A 14,372-nucleotide genomic window follows, 5' to 3' on the forward strand; every position below is an offset into this window, starting at 1 on the left:
CACAGCCCTACAAACCCTTCCCTGCAACCCTCCTAGAATAATCTACACTTTGCTATATAATTAGTAGTAGCCAAGGATAGCGGTGATAAATAAAGGAATGACACAGAATGCCTCTAGCAATTCATTTACTTATCAGTATATAAATAATTTCAGTGCAACTTGTTTAGTGTCAGCTCCTCAAAAGCATTTTTCATACGTGTGTTAAATTATTGGACTCTAGCCAATAGTCCTTGTACACCCAAATACCTCACTGAAATGAAGTTTTAGGTGTGTAAGGAAGGCAGGATCCTGGATACACACTCATACTTTTGTTTATCTTAACTTTTCTAATTCTGTATAGCTAGGTAAGTTGTTTTTCTCCCCTGAAATAGTTTACCAAAAGAAGGTGACACAACTGGTATACAGAAAACAAACTTTATTCTGCCACTTTATCCCAAGAAGTAGAACCCAAGATGGAGCATTGGGGGTGGGGGAGTAAATTATCCCACACCTGCCTACTGCATAGTTCTTATACCTTCCTCTGAAGCATTTGGGGCTGGTCACGAATGGCCACAGAATGATGTACCAGATGGACATCAGGTCTGAGCCAATCTGGCAATTCCTATGTTACTATTTGATTCTCACTATTTATTCCAAAAAGTTCTTCTGCCACTGAAATTAGACAGCCTGAAAAAATCCCCTTCACTGATACATAGCACACTTCCTTATTGACTTAGAGGAATTTTAAATGTCAGAATAAATCACATCTAAACAGCCCATAAAAACTTACCATTGACTTGTACAGTTGATCTTGGTGTGATTCTAACTACTGCGTCATTAAATCAGAAATTGAAATAATACATTTATTTTATTAAATTGACCTTAAAATCTAAGAAAAACATCTAGAATTGGAAAGGAATTGACACTGAGAAGAATAAAATGAAAATGGGATCCCCCCTCCCCCCCATGTATGCTAAAACTGTGGCAAGGAACAAAAGTATGAGGATTGTTAGTTTTGTCTCATTCTATTCTGTTCTATCTGTGTTATGTTGATTGTAGATTATAAATTGTGAGAAGGTGGCTTCTGTAGCTCAGGAGTCAATTAATTATTTCTGTTAATGTTGGGAAAAATATGTAAAGCTGTTTGGGTTTGAAGACTATAAAATCATGAGATGGAATTACTTTAAATGCCTTGATTCTTTGCTTCAATCAAGAGCCGGGGGCGGAGGGGGAGACACAGTCAATTTCAATTAACTTTTTTCCTTTTCCTTTTTTTCCTAACTAAGGCATAGTTTTAAAAACTAAGCAAAATGTTAAGAAACCAGCTATAGGAGGACAAGGAAAGAGGCTTGAGTTTTGTTTTGTTTTCCACAAGGAAGTGTTACAATAAATATTTGCAGTTATCTTTTCCATCTGTGGCACTAGGATTTCTTATACGTTGCATATTGAAATCCCTATAGAAATACTTTCTGACAGAAAGAGCCTATTAGTTATACTAAATTTTTAGGACATCCCTCCTGGCTTCCTACAAGAGAAATCAAAATCTAATCTTTAATCTATATTTTTTATAATACTACAATCTGCTCATTTTAGGTCCACTACTGCCCTTCAGTAGAGTAGGCCAAATCTTCTACTGGTGTAACTTTATTGCATTATTTTTTTTTTGTTCTCTACTAGATTATAGGTTGCTCCTGTGTAAGACCTGGTATAAGGGCCTGATCAAATACCTGTTGAAGTCAATGAAAGTCCTTCCATTGACTTTCTCAGGCATTACATAGGAGGCCTAGGAGTAGATATAACTCTGCTGAAGTTAATGGATCAAATGAGGGATGAATTTGACCTCAGTGGGGATGTGTGTGGAGGGAGGGGGAGAGAGCGGGGTGCATGTTACTTTGATTTGTTGATTCCAGTAATACACAAGGATATTCAGTTGTAGTTTGCATTTTACTTTTCTCATTTTGGCATCCCCTTTGGGAAGGTCTGACCAGAACAGCATTAAAAGTTAGAAGACTCAATACCATTGTCTTGCTGTTATGGTTATAAAGGTTGTATACTATACTTATTAGCATACCTGTACTTTTAAGCAGGCGTCAGTCTCAAAACAATGTCCTGAGTATGTCAGGTTTTCACAGCATTTCTTACCTCTGTCTTGGCAAGCTGATGAGTGGCTGTTTATGGCACCTCTTACTTAGGCTAAAGAGCTTGTGTACAATTTTCTGTGCCTTAAGGAAAAGTTGTTTCATGCTGTTTTCCAGTTGCTCATAGCGACGCTGAAAATTAGAATCCATTGTCCACAAATGCATTATGGTAGACGTGTTGAGGAAATAGTTCATGGGCAGCCTTTTCATAAAGAACTTGAATTCATCTGAAAAATGGCAAGATTCAATGTGTTGTAATTATGTATCTATGGGTTTTTTGGACACAAATTAAGTTATATTTGGCTGCAAAATGTATCATTTTACAATAAAACATAATTGCATTACCAATGACAACTAGATGACAATGATACAATAACATAAATTACATAAATAGTAACATAATTAAGAGTAAATACACATGATCCTTATTCGCCACTTTGGTAACAAAAAGGTGCCTTATTGTAAATAAGAATCAGGCTGTCTTATATCCAAATAAAGGACCTGGTTTTGAAAACATTTCAGGGCACACAGTTTTATTCAGACAAGGAATAGAAATGGATGGTCCAGTGATTAAGGCACTAGCCTTAGGTATGGAATATTTAGGTTCATATCCTTGTTCTAGCACAGCCTTTCTGTGTCACCTTGGGCAAGTTACTTAGGGCCAGATCTTTAAAGGTATTTAGGTGGTCAAAGAGGCAGTAGGTGCCTAGTTGAAAAGCACCTTTTGAAAATCCCATTAGGTGCTTATCTGCATCTTTAAACGTCCTTTTAAAAACCTGTCACTTGCTCCCTCTGAACTTCAGTTCCCCTTCTGTAAAATGGGGAGAACAGGATTTTCATACCTCACAAGGATGTTGTAAGGATAAATACACTGAAGACTGAGAGAGACTCAAACATTATAATATAATAATGCAGGCCATACAAGTACCTTAGATAATAAGAAGTCAATGGGATTATTCACATGAGTAGTGGGATCCAGATGCTTATTTGTAGAACTTAGACCATCCCTTATTTCCTTTTTAAAAGGGACCTTAATGTTACAAAAGATCTTAAATACTGTACTCTTATGTAATTTTGTGCTTTCCCCTTACCACCATTGTTCTATATATTGGTGTCTATTTCCCTCATCTTCCCACTGTTTTTTGACAATCCATGTTTTGTCAGATTGGTCCTACACAGAAGTCATAATTTTCCCACCACAACTCCTTAACCTGACAAATTTGGGTTGACCCCAGCTCCAGAACAGAACCCCCATTGACTGCAATGGGTCTGCATAGTAGAGTGGTCTATCTTCATGGAGTAGCTTGCAGGGCTGGGACCTTAGTTACAACCACATCTGGTGTAAAAAACACCCATCCTATTTTTTGTCAGAAAATGGCTTGGTTTTTGAGGAAAATATCTGGTCCCTCATAGAAAACTGTTGCATTTTTTTGCTTGTTGGTTAGTTTACCAAACTTCTTTTTTGGGGTAGCGTGGGGTGATGGGGAGGAGAGAGGGAAATTCAGACCTGCTCTAGTTATAGGATCACAATCTAGGGCATGGAAATGGGCATCAACATTTTGGCATGATGTAGGTTTAAGAATAGTAAATTTTCAGTACTGGATTTTCTTATGCAAACACATTGTCATAACTTAAGAGAACACAAAAAGATAAATTATGGAAAGCAAGTGACAGGCAAATAAGTTTAACTATGCATTGCTTTAAAATATCCCCTTTGGCAGAACTAAAGAATAGAGGCCCTGATCCTCAGCTAGTGTAAATCAGCATCACTCCTCTGACTTCCATGGAGCTATGTTGATTCCACCAGATAAGGATCTGGCCCAGTAGTTCTCCTGTCTACCAGTCCTACGCTTTAACCATAGAACTATAATTTACCTTCCATTACTAGTAAGTATTTGTATTTCTACTTAAGCTTAGTTTCTTACTGCTGAAAAATAGAGAAAACAACATCATCATAATTTCTTTTAAGTTTTCACACTGCTATGATCCCTTCTGTAAGGAACTTGGTCTATTTGCAGTCCTACAATTTGTTTACAAGAAACAAGAAAGTTCTATGCTCAACTTGCAATACAAAATTGCAAAATACAATACCATTTCCAACATGAAAATACATTTGCTTACTTAATTATCACTGCCCTGCACTGTCGCTGTACCCTCTACTATCATGTTAAACAGCCCTGTATTGTATGACAGAGAAAAGTAATATGGTTATACAGTGCCTTACCACCCCACCCCAAAATCATCTGTTTCAGATATGAGGACAGTCTCACATCATGAACCATGAGAGTGCAATACTGTAATCATCTTCGAATAAACACAATATATCACACTACAGCGTTAGGTGGCCATACAAGTGCCTAGATATACGTAGAACATGATACTAGATTATCAGCTAATGTATAATTCCAGAGTGATATCATTTCAATAGATAGTCATGCATCCCCACCGAAATGTTATATTACATTCAAATGGTCTATAAATAGAAAATAAAGTTAGAAAGGTTAATCAAAATAGTTTACTTGACCAGCTATAAAAAAATTACTTATACCTGATAGTTTGCGATGCTAACAAGCCATTCATAGTTAGCAGTATATAAACACCTAGACATCACACATATTGTACGCTTGACAACAATGGGAATAAAATAGTAACAATGGGAACCAATGTTTCCCTAAACAACCTGAATATCACATTCCAACCAATATCCAGAGCCATTTTGCTGGATTTTAAGTGTTAGCATCAAAGTGTGGTGTGCTGTTGAATGCACTGATTAGCATTCTACACACAGAGCTAGCAAAGACTACAAACACTTTTAATACCACCCCAAAAAAGTTGTGGTTGAACTAAAATCCTCCACAACATGGCCTCTGATAGGGAATAGGAGAACTCCTCACAGAAAGCACCTGGTCCATGTGTTGGGATGGGGAAGGGCAATCTTCTCTTGTGAGTTTCCTCTCCCAGTCTGCTTCATGGGGAAGAAAAATATATAACAACAAACCAGTGCATTGTTCCTATGAATTATTTAGTCTTTGAAGCAGAATGTTCAGGTAATGATTTTAAATCACATTGAAAAATTTCCTGGTATTTTGAATGAAAATGCCTAACTATAAATTGCACACTTGATTTAAAGAACAGGAGTACTTGTGGCACCTTAGAGACTAACAAATTTATGAGAGCATAAGCTTTCATGGGCTACAGCCCACTTCATCAGATGCATAGAATGGAACATATAGTAAGAAGATATATTTATACATACAGAGAAGGTGGAAGTTGCCTTACAAACTGTAAGAGGCTAATTAATTAAGATGAGGTATTATCAGCAGGAGAAAAAAAACTTTTGTAGTGATAATCAAGATGGCCCATTTAGACAGTTTACAAGAAGGTGTGAGGATACTTAACATAGGGAAATAGATTCAATATGTGTAAATTTGTTAGTCTCTAAGGTGCCACAAATACTCCTGTTCTTTTTGTGGATACAGACTAACATGGCTGCTACTCTGAAACTTTTGATTTAGTGACTGATGAGCCTGGGTGCTTACTGGAACCTTTCCAGACTGTTTCTCAATTCCACTTTGAGAAGAAACTGTATGCCAGTGTGAGAGGAGAATCAGGCATAAAGAATTGCTACTGGCGTAACAGACCAGAATCGGCTCTCTCATGTGATTCCTATATAGTTTGCTTCCAGTTAAGCTGGAAATGCTATGAGATACTGTTCCAAGAGCTTGGTCCTGCTCTTGCTAACTTCAAGAGGAGCAGAACCGGGTCCTGCAATGTATGTCAAATTATTTCTTTTAAGATGTTCTTAGACAAAGTCTAGTAGTAGTCTCCCCTTGATTCCGTATAGTAACTGAACACAGAGATGTTGTTGGTTGATTAGCTGTGGCCCTTTGGCCAGGGGTATAACTGAGTTGGGATCAAGAATCTTGGCCCCTCACAACCCCTAAGGGGAACATCTCACATCCTGAAGCCAAGGTAGGGTCAGGCCCATATAATAAAACATGAATGGGGGTAGGAGAAAGAGTGTCACTGAGAAACAAAGTGAGATATTGAACTCATGTTTAGGTATTTCAGCACCTAATACCATAGAGAAGGTCACATTTTTCCCAGGTCCTTAATCTGTCCTTTCCCATTTATTTAAGTGTGGATTTATCTCAGTGTTCCCTGGAAAAAAAAGACTAAAGCTTCTTTCCTCTTCCGTCTCCTCTTGGATCTATATTAGAACTGAAATTAATATACATACTATTTATAGTATTGAGATAGGAGGATCTAGGCCCTCCCATAACTGAAGAACCACCCCCTTAGTTAAGGGGGAGGAACCCTAAATCCAGGCTATAACTGATTGCTAGGGAAAACAATCAGTTCAATATCTTCATTAATGACCTGGAGGATGGGGTGGATTGCACTCTCAGCAAGTTTGTAGATGACACTAAACTGGGAGGAGTGGTAGATACATTGGAGGGTAAGGATAGGATACAGAGGGACCTAGACAAAATAGAGGATTGAGCCAAAAGAAAGCTGATGAAGTTCAACAAGGACAAGTGAAGAGTTCTGCACTGAGGATGGAAGAATCCCATGCACTGCTACAGACTAGGGACCGAATGGCTAGGCAGCAGAAAAGGACCGAGGGGTGACAGTGGACGAGAAGCTGGATATGAGTCAACAGTGTGCCCTTGCTGCCAAGATGGCTAATGTCATTTTGGGCTGTATAAGTAGGAGCATTGCCAGCAGATCGAGGAACGTGATCATTCCCCTCTATTCGACATTGGTGAGGCCTCATCTGGACTACTGTGTCGAGTTTGGGACCCCACACTGCAAGATGGATGTGGAAAAATTGGAAAAAGTCCAGTGGAGGGCAACAAAAATGATTAGGGGGCTGGAGCACATGACTTATGGGGAGAGGCTGAGGGAACTGGGATTATTTAGTCTGCAGAAGAGAAAAATGAGTGGGGATTTGATAGCTGCTTTCCGATAGCTGAAAGGGGATTCCAAAGAGGACGGAGCTAGACTGTTCTCAGTGGTACCAGATGACAGAACAAGGAGTAATGGTCTCAAGTTGCAGTGCGGGAGGTTTAGGTTGGATATTAGGAAAAACTTTTTCACTAGGAGGTTGGTGAAGCACTGGAATGGGTTACCTAGGAGGTGGTGGAATCACCTTCCTTAGAGGTTTTTAAGGTCAGGCTTGACAAAGCCTTGGCTAGGGTGATTTAGCTGGTGATTGGTCCTGCTTTGAGCAGGGGGTTGGACTAGATGACGTCCTGAGGTCCCTTCCAACCCTGATATTCTATGATTCTATGGAAGGAGAAAACAGGAATGGAAGTGAAGTTAAAGGTTGAAAATCAGGAGAAACCAAACAAAGACCCCCTGGATAGCACCCACCACTTCTCAGAGGCATCTGAGGAGCCAATGGACACTACCCAGAGGAACTCTACCTAGAGACATGAGAGGACAAGGGACATGAAATAGGCCCCACAGTTCCAGAGTACCTCTCACTTCCCTGTCCAGCTTCCTCCTCCTAGACCACCTTGGCCAGTCCTAGGAAGAAGTTGACAGGGAGGTCCTGTGATTTTGAGGGGATGTGCAAAATTCAGAAGGTGCCAGGAAGAAATCTATATGTGTGTGAGTGTGTGTGTGAGTGAGAGAGAGAGAGCAGGTAAAACACAATGGGTAGGTACAATATGCTAGTTGAATGTGGTGGTAGTGGTTCATGCTTTACCAGAAAAAAAAAAAGTGGTTCACAACAAAACAAACCAGAAAAAAAGTTTTTGCTAGATCCTCAAGTGGTATAAATGAGTGCAGCTGGGGATCTGGTCCTTCATTAACTTATAGTTTGTGTTTTAATATTATATTTCGAGTAGCACTGATATCCAATCTGGAATAGTTTCATTTTGCAGCATCAACCCACTTTCTGTAAATTATAATGTAACAATACCATAAAGACTTGCTTCTGTTCAGGCTTCGTGTAAGAAGTCTAAACTAAGCAGAATTTTTATTTCTTAAAACCAATCTTCACAAAGAAAAACAACAACCACAAAATGAGTTAAAACAATCTCTCACAAACTGAAAAGGTGTGTTCATTGATCAGTTTCAGAATTTTTTATCAAACAGATGTTTGTTTGGGGTGTGGTTTTGCTAGGGGTTCCCCCTTTAAATGAAAATAAACTGGAAGGCAGTCATTCCTACTTTTAACAATTCCTCAATTGTATTGAAAGTTCCTCCCAGCTTCTGATCAGACACATGAAGCCACCCTCCATCACCACCTGTTAAATTTTCAGGCAAGTACCTTTGTGCTTTCTCTCATGCAGTCCCTTACACTTGTTTACAGGTAGTTCCTCCTTTCTGCAAGAATAAGTCATTATCCTCCTACAAACCTTCCTTAAAACTCTCCTCTGCTGTATTGTCTGCAAAAAAATTGACAATGGCTAGGCCTCTGGTGTGCTGAGACCACTGGCTCTCATGCTGAGTGTCTCTTTGATTTCCTGTGTGCCCTCATCTGTCTTTCTGTATACACCTGTTGTTTGTCTTGTACTTAAATTTCCTCTTAAAGTGTCTTGCACAATGGGGTCCTGGTCTAGGACTCCCAAGTGCTACAGTAATGTAAATAAGCTTTGGGTGTAGGTTGGTTAGATTTTTTTATTTAAATGAAGAAATTGAAGGGCAGCTGCTTGTAAACAACAATCCACAGTAAATGTAGCTCTGTAGAAAAATGCATTTTTCAATACAATACTTCGTTAAAGTAAAAATGTTAAAGCATCTTGACAGCAATTTCAGTGGTCTATTCTGTCACTTTTCAAAACACTGACACATTTTTCTAACAAAAATACTTTCAATAAGTAGAGAAGTTGTGAATAAAAATGTACAAAATGTGTGTAAAGGATGGAATGTACACTTATGTACATTCTTTGTTTTCACTTGATTGACAGTATTATAATTTAAACATTGTCAGTAAAATCTGTCTCTACCACATGCTGATATTGGCACTTCATCTGTGTCTCACCTCTTGGCTGGTATCAGCCCTGGTCATGCTCATATAATTCATGGTGGTACTCATGTTCTACTTGCACAGGCAAGAAGTGCACAGATTTCTTTATCTGGATGATTAGTTCAGCAATAAACATCACTGTGAGGAGGATATTCTGCTCTGGCACCATACAATATTGTGAATTCACTGAATTTAAAACGCATTAACAAGATTCAGTTGGTCCTCAGCAATTTCCCCATTGGACAACCATAGCTACCATTAAGATCCCAGTGAAGACAGACTTTGAGATATGTCAGAGATCATGGCAATCCAGCAAAAATCTCCAAGTAGGACTGGACTTCCAAATTCAATCCTGCCATGTGGTAGTGGCACACCGGACTCCATCCTTGAATAGAGATCCCATGCAGAGGGGCATCATACCGAAAAATTTGGGATCTCTTTGAATGGCAAATATAAGTAATCCTCTGGACATTAAAATGATTGTGTATGCATCAGTTATGTAGCGCTGCAAAAGGTTCTGTTGATTCAAATGGCCATTTCAGCAGCCATGTTTTCTGTATCAACACATAAACCAGTATCTTCTCTCTGACACTGCAAACATGTAATGTTTGGCATGAATGCCAGCACACAATATAATTCTAGTTGCCAGTTTGTTAATGGAAAATTAGAAGACACATTGCAGATGCTCTTGTCAAATCAAACAGCCCCTTCATCAGACTGCTACATCTCATCTTCCATCACCATGGGACTCCAGAAATAAACCTACCCTCTGATCTGACCAGAAGACTTTCAGTCTTCTGCTCAGTGCATCAAAGAAAGGTCACTTTTACAAAGTTGTCTCTTCTATCCAGCAAGGTAGGGCATATCTATATGTGGGCACATCAAAACACCTGCTAGTTAATTCCTGGCAGATGCAGAAGACTCAAAGAATCTGTGATTCCACATTTTGCCCCAGATTGCTGTGGCTTCTAGAGCCTCATATTTATCCAGGGTAACTCAATTCTCTATCCTGCTGTCTGTCAAACTGAGAATCTACCCTGGAATGATCACTCATGACCAGGCTTCCCTGCTCCATCTTAAACTGAGTGTTGTCTCCCCTCATGGAATGGTTCCCTCAGGTGATCTAGTTCCAGAGATATAGCTTTGAATACATATCCCAAGATTCCTGGCTTTCAATAGCTAAGGGTCTTGTAATTTTATATGAAAATAAAAGTTTTCATTGTGATACATTCAACTCCCCATGGACCCTCTGGAATGCCCTATCTGTCAGTTTATTTAGTCTTAATTTATCTAGGTCTGATTTTAATGTGAATCCCATTTAAGTTTAGTTGAGAGAGACAATTCCTTAAAATAAGTTTAAAATAATTAATAGGATCACAGTGTGCAAATGAGCAGGAGTCAAGTCCAAAAGGAGAAGGTGTTTAAAGCTACTGATGTGATTTCAGGGATTCTCTCCTCTCCTTTCTAGAGGGATGAAATCCAGAATTGTCTAGGAATGAACTTGCTCCAGCTTATATTCTTGAAACCTTTAGATCACAGTATTTTGGTTGCTGTGAATGTAGGCCTTATTAACTAGGCAAACACCTCTGGGAACTACAGTCCTTTATTCACAGTAGAGGTAGTGGATGTGGCCAGCAGCAAAGCAGGTCACCCAACCCTGCACTGCCAATATGCCTCAACCCTAACCCGATAGGAATATTCCTCCTCCATGGCCATTTCAGTCCTAAATCTTTTATGTCTGTGCTGTCAACAAGAGTATTGTTGACTACCAATACTGTTTATTTCGTGATTACAAACTAAGAACGGAAATTGATACTACCCTATCTCTTCACCCAAGCTAAATAAAGCTATTTAAAGTTGCACATTTGAGAACACGGAGGATTTTGAGCACGGAAAGTTGAGGTTAAAGCACGGAACTGAGCTTCAAGAAATCTGACTCTACCTCAGGCACCTGTGGCCTCAGCAAAGTCCATGATCAAGAGCCGTGGTAGAGAATTTCAAAATCCCCAGCAGTGCGGCCTATTCTTCAAATAACAGCACTGCATGTTAAAACTCTCTTCTGACAAGAAGACCATGGCAATAGAACTCCTTTCCCCATCATAATACTTTTAATTATAATCAGGGCAATAAATGTTGTAGTTGGTCAAACACCAATGGAAGCATCAAATTGAAATTCCGAACCACAAATCTACCAAAATTTTGTGTAAGGGACTGATGTGCAATAGAACTGATAATTCAAATGGCCAAATACTGTAAATATCCAATAAAATGCTGTTCCAGTATTGTCCAGACTTTAGAGATTTAAATAATAAAATAATAATAATAATAATAATAATAAAAAATTAATGACTCACTCTGTTCTAACGGCCCAGGAAAAACAAAGCAGTAATTATATATATATTTGTTTTTATGTTCCAATTAATTTTAGTTGTTTGATATACATTAATTCATCTAAAGAAGTAGCAGCAGTGTTACAAGAAATATATATTGTAAAAAGAAAATATCATACAAACATATAACCATACAACCTTGGATTGAAATGACTTTGTTTTTATTCCACAGAAAAGGTAGCAGAGGTGAACTTTAAATGGGATTGTGTAAATCATTCAGCCCGCTGTGTAATGAAATAATTCGCTCTTCTTACTCTCTTAAGGCCTAAGTACAGGAACCAAACGTGTGTACTGTGAAAGGGATGGACCAGACATGAAGCTGGGATTTAGAATAAGTGTTAAAAATCATAGGAACAAACTATCTGGTATGATCTGGTCAGTTTGTGCTGCTCAGGCGCAAAGTAGCTGGATTCTTGCCAGAAATGGCAAGTGGGGAACTCTCTCCACTAGCATAAGCCTGTTGGGGCAACTGCTGTGCTGGGAGTTCCTCCCGCAACCCTACTGGAGGAAGAATGTCAGGGGATGTGCATATCAGAGTGTCAGTTGGAGGGAAGTGTAGGGTGGGGTACAGTGCACTGGTCCTCCACAAGTATAGGATCTCTTTTGGACCATATGGAGGTGGTGTAAATTACAGTAGCCCCCATGATGATTTAAGTGTCAAATTGATGCAGAATCAGGGAGCTGTAACTGGCTCTCTTAGATCTTCACCCTCCCTTGCATTGACTGGAGCTCAGATGCAGGGGAAGATGTTAGAGAATTCAGCACTTCTATTAAGGGTAGAGTCTCATCACCCAATTAGGGACTAAACTTGAGGTATACATGGCACTACCTGTAACATGAGTGCTCTCATTGAAATAGGAGACAGACTTTTTGAAAGTCTCTGGGTAAGGATAAAAGGGGTAAAAAACAAGGGTGATGTCATGGTAGAGGTCTACTACAGACCACCTAACCAGGAAGAAGAGGTGGATGAAGCTTTTTTTAAACAGCTAACAAAATCATACAGAGCACAGGACTTGGTGGTTATGGGGGACTTCAACTACCCAGACATCTGCTGGGAAAATAACACAGCAGGGCACAGATTATCCAACAAGTTCTTGGAATGTATTGGAGACTTTTTGTTTAATTTCAGAAGGTGGAGACAACTACCAGGGGGAGAGGCTGTTCTATATTTGATTTTGACAAATAGGGAGGAACTGGTTGAGAATTTGAAAGTGGAAGGCAGCTAGGGTGAAAGTGATCATGAAATGATAGAGTTCATGATTCTAAGGAATGGTAGGAGGGAGAACAGCAGAATAAAGACAGTGGATTTCAAGAAGGCAGACTTTAGCAAACTCAGGGAGCTGATAGGTAAGATCCCATGGGAAGCAAATCTAAGGGGAAAAACAATTGAAGCCAGTTTTCAGTTTTTCAAAGAGACATTATTAAGGGCACAAGAGAAAACTATCCCACCGCATAGGAAAGACAGAAAGAGACCACCCTAGCTTAACCAGGAGATTTTCAATGATCTAAAAATCAAAAAAGAGTTCTACAAAAAGTGGAAACGAGGTCACATTACAAAGGATGAAAATAAACAAAAAACACAAGCATGTAGGGACAAAATTAGAAAGGCCAAGGCACAAATCGAGATAATACTAGCTAGAGACATAAAGGGTAACAAGAAAACATTCTACAAATACATTAGAAACAAGAGGAAGACCAAGGACGGGGTAGGCCCATTATTTAATGAGGGGAAAAAATAATAAAGAAAATGTGGAAATGGGCAGAGATGCCTAATGGCTTATTTGTTTTGGTTTTCACTGAGAAGGTTGTTGGTGATTGGAAGTCTAACGTAGTGAATGACAGTGAAAATGAGGTAGGATCAGAAGATGCTAAAATAGGGAAAGAACAAGTTAAACATTAAATGGACAAATTAGATGTCTTCAGGTCGCCAGGGCCTGATGAAATGCATCCTAGAATACTCAAGGAGCTGACAGAGGAGATATCTGAGCCATTAGCAATTTATCATAGAAGATGGGAGAGATTCCACAAGACTGGAAAAAGACAAATATAGTGCCTATCTATAAAAAGGGAAATAAGGACAACCCAGGGAATTACAGACCAGTCAGCTTAACTTCTGTACCCGGAAAGATAATGGAGCAAATAATTAAGCCATCAATTTGCAAACATTTAGAACATAATAAGGTAATAAGAAACAATCCGCATGGATTTGTCAGAAACAAATCTTGTCACACCAACCTGATAGCTTTCTTTGACAGGGTAACAAGCATTGTGGATAGCAGGGGAAGAGGTAGATGTAGTATATCTTGACTTCAGTAAAGCTTTTGTTACTGTCTCGCATGACCGTCTCATAAATAAACAATGCAACCTAGATGGAGCTACTATAAGATTGGTGCATAACTGATTGGAAAACCATTCCCAGAGAGTAATTATCAGTGGATAACAGTCATGCTGGAAGGGCATAATGAGTGGGGTCCCACAGGGATCGGTTCTGGTCCAGTTCTGTTCAATATCTTCATCAATGATTTAGATAATGGCATACAGAGAACACTTATAAAGTTTGTGGACAATACCAAGCTGGGAGGGGTTGCAAATGCTTTGGAGGATAGGATTAAAATTCAAAATGATCTGGACAAACTGGAGAAATAGTCTGAAGTAAATAGAATGAATTCAGTAAGGACAAATGCAAAGTACTCCATTTAGGAAGGAACAATCAGTTGCACACATACAAAATGGGAAATGACAGCCTAGGAAGGAGTATTTTGGAAAGAGATTTGGGCATCATAGTGGATCACAAGCTAAATATGAATCAACAGTGTGACACTGTCACAAAAAAAGCGAACATCATTCTGGGATGTTTTAGCAGGAGTGTTGTAAGCAAGACAGAAG

At 39.1% G+C, this 14,372-nt stretch overlaps 1 protein-coding gene across 4 annotated transcripts in view; it reads right to left on the minus strand.

Moving 5' to 3' along the window:
- BRINP3 (BMP/retinoic acid inducible neural specific 3) overlaps window positions 1-14,372 on the minus strand; it is a 290,477-nt gene that overhangs the window by 52,158 nt on the left and 223,947 nt on the right. For all 4 annotated transcript variants that reach the window (XM_073356709.2, XM_073356711.1, XM_073356710.2 and 1 more), the window contains one exon: window positions 2,122-2,344. In XM_073356709.2, the coding sequence (XP_073212810.1) occupies window positions 2,122-2,344 (223 nt within the window). The remainder of the gene's footprint in view (window positions 1-2,121; window positions 2,345-14,372) is intronic.

Source organism: Lepidochelys kempii, chromosome 8 (genome assembly GCF_965140285.1).
Source record: "Lepidochelys kempii isolate rLepKem1 chromosome 8, rLepKem1.hap1, whole genome shotgun sequence".
Classification (NCBI taxonomy): domain Eukaryota; kingdom Metazoa; phylum Chordata; order Testudines; family Cheloniidae; genus Lepidochelys; species Lepidochelys kempii.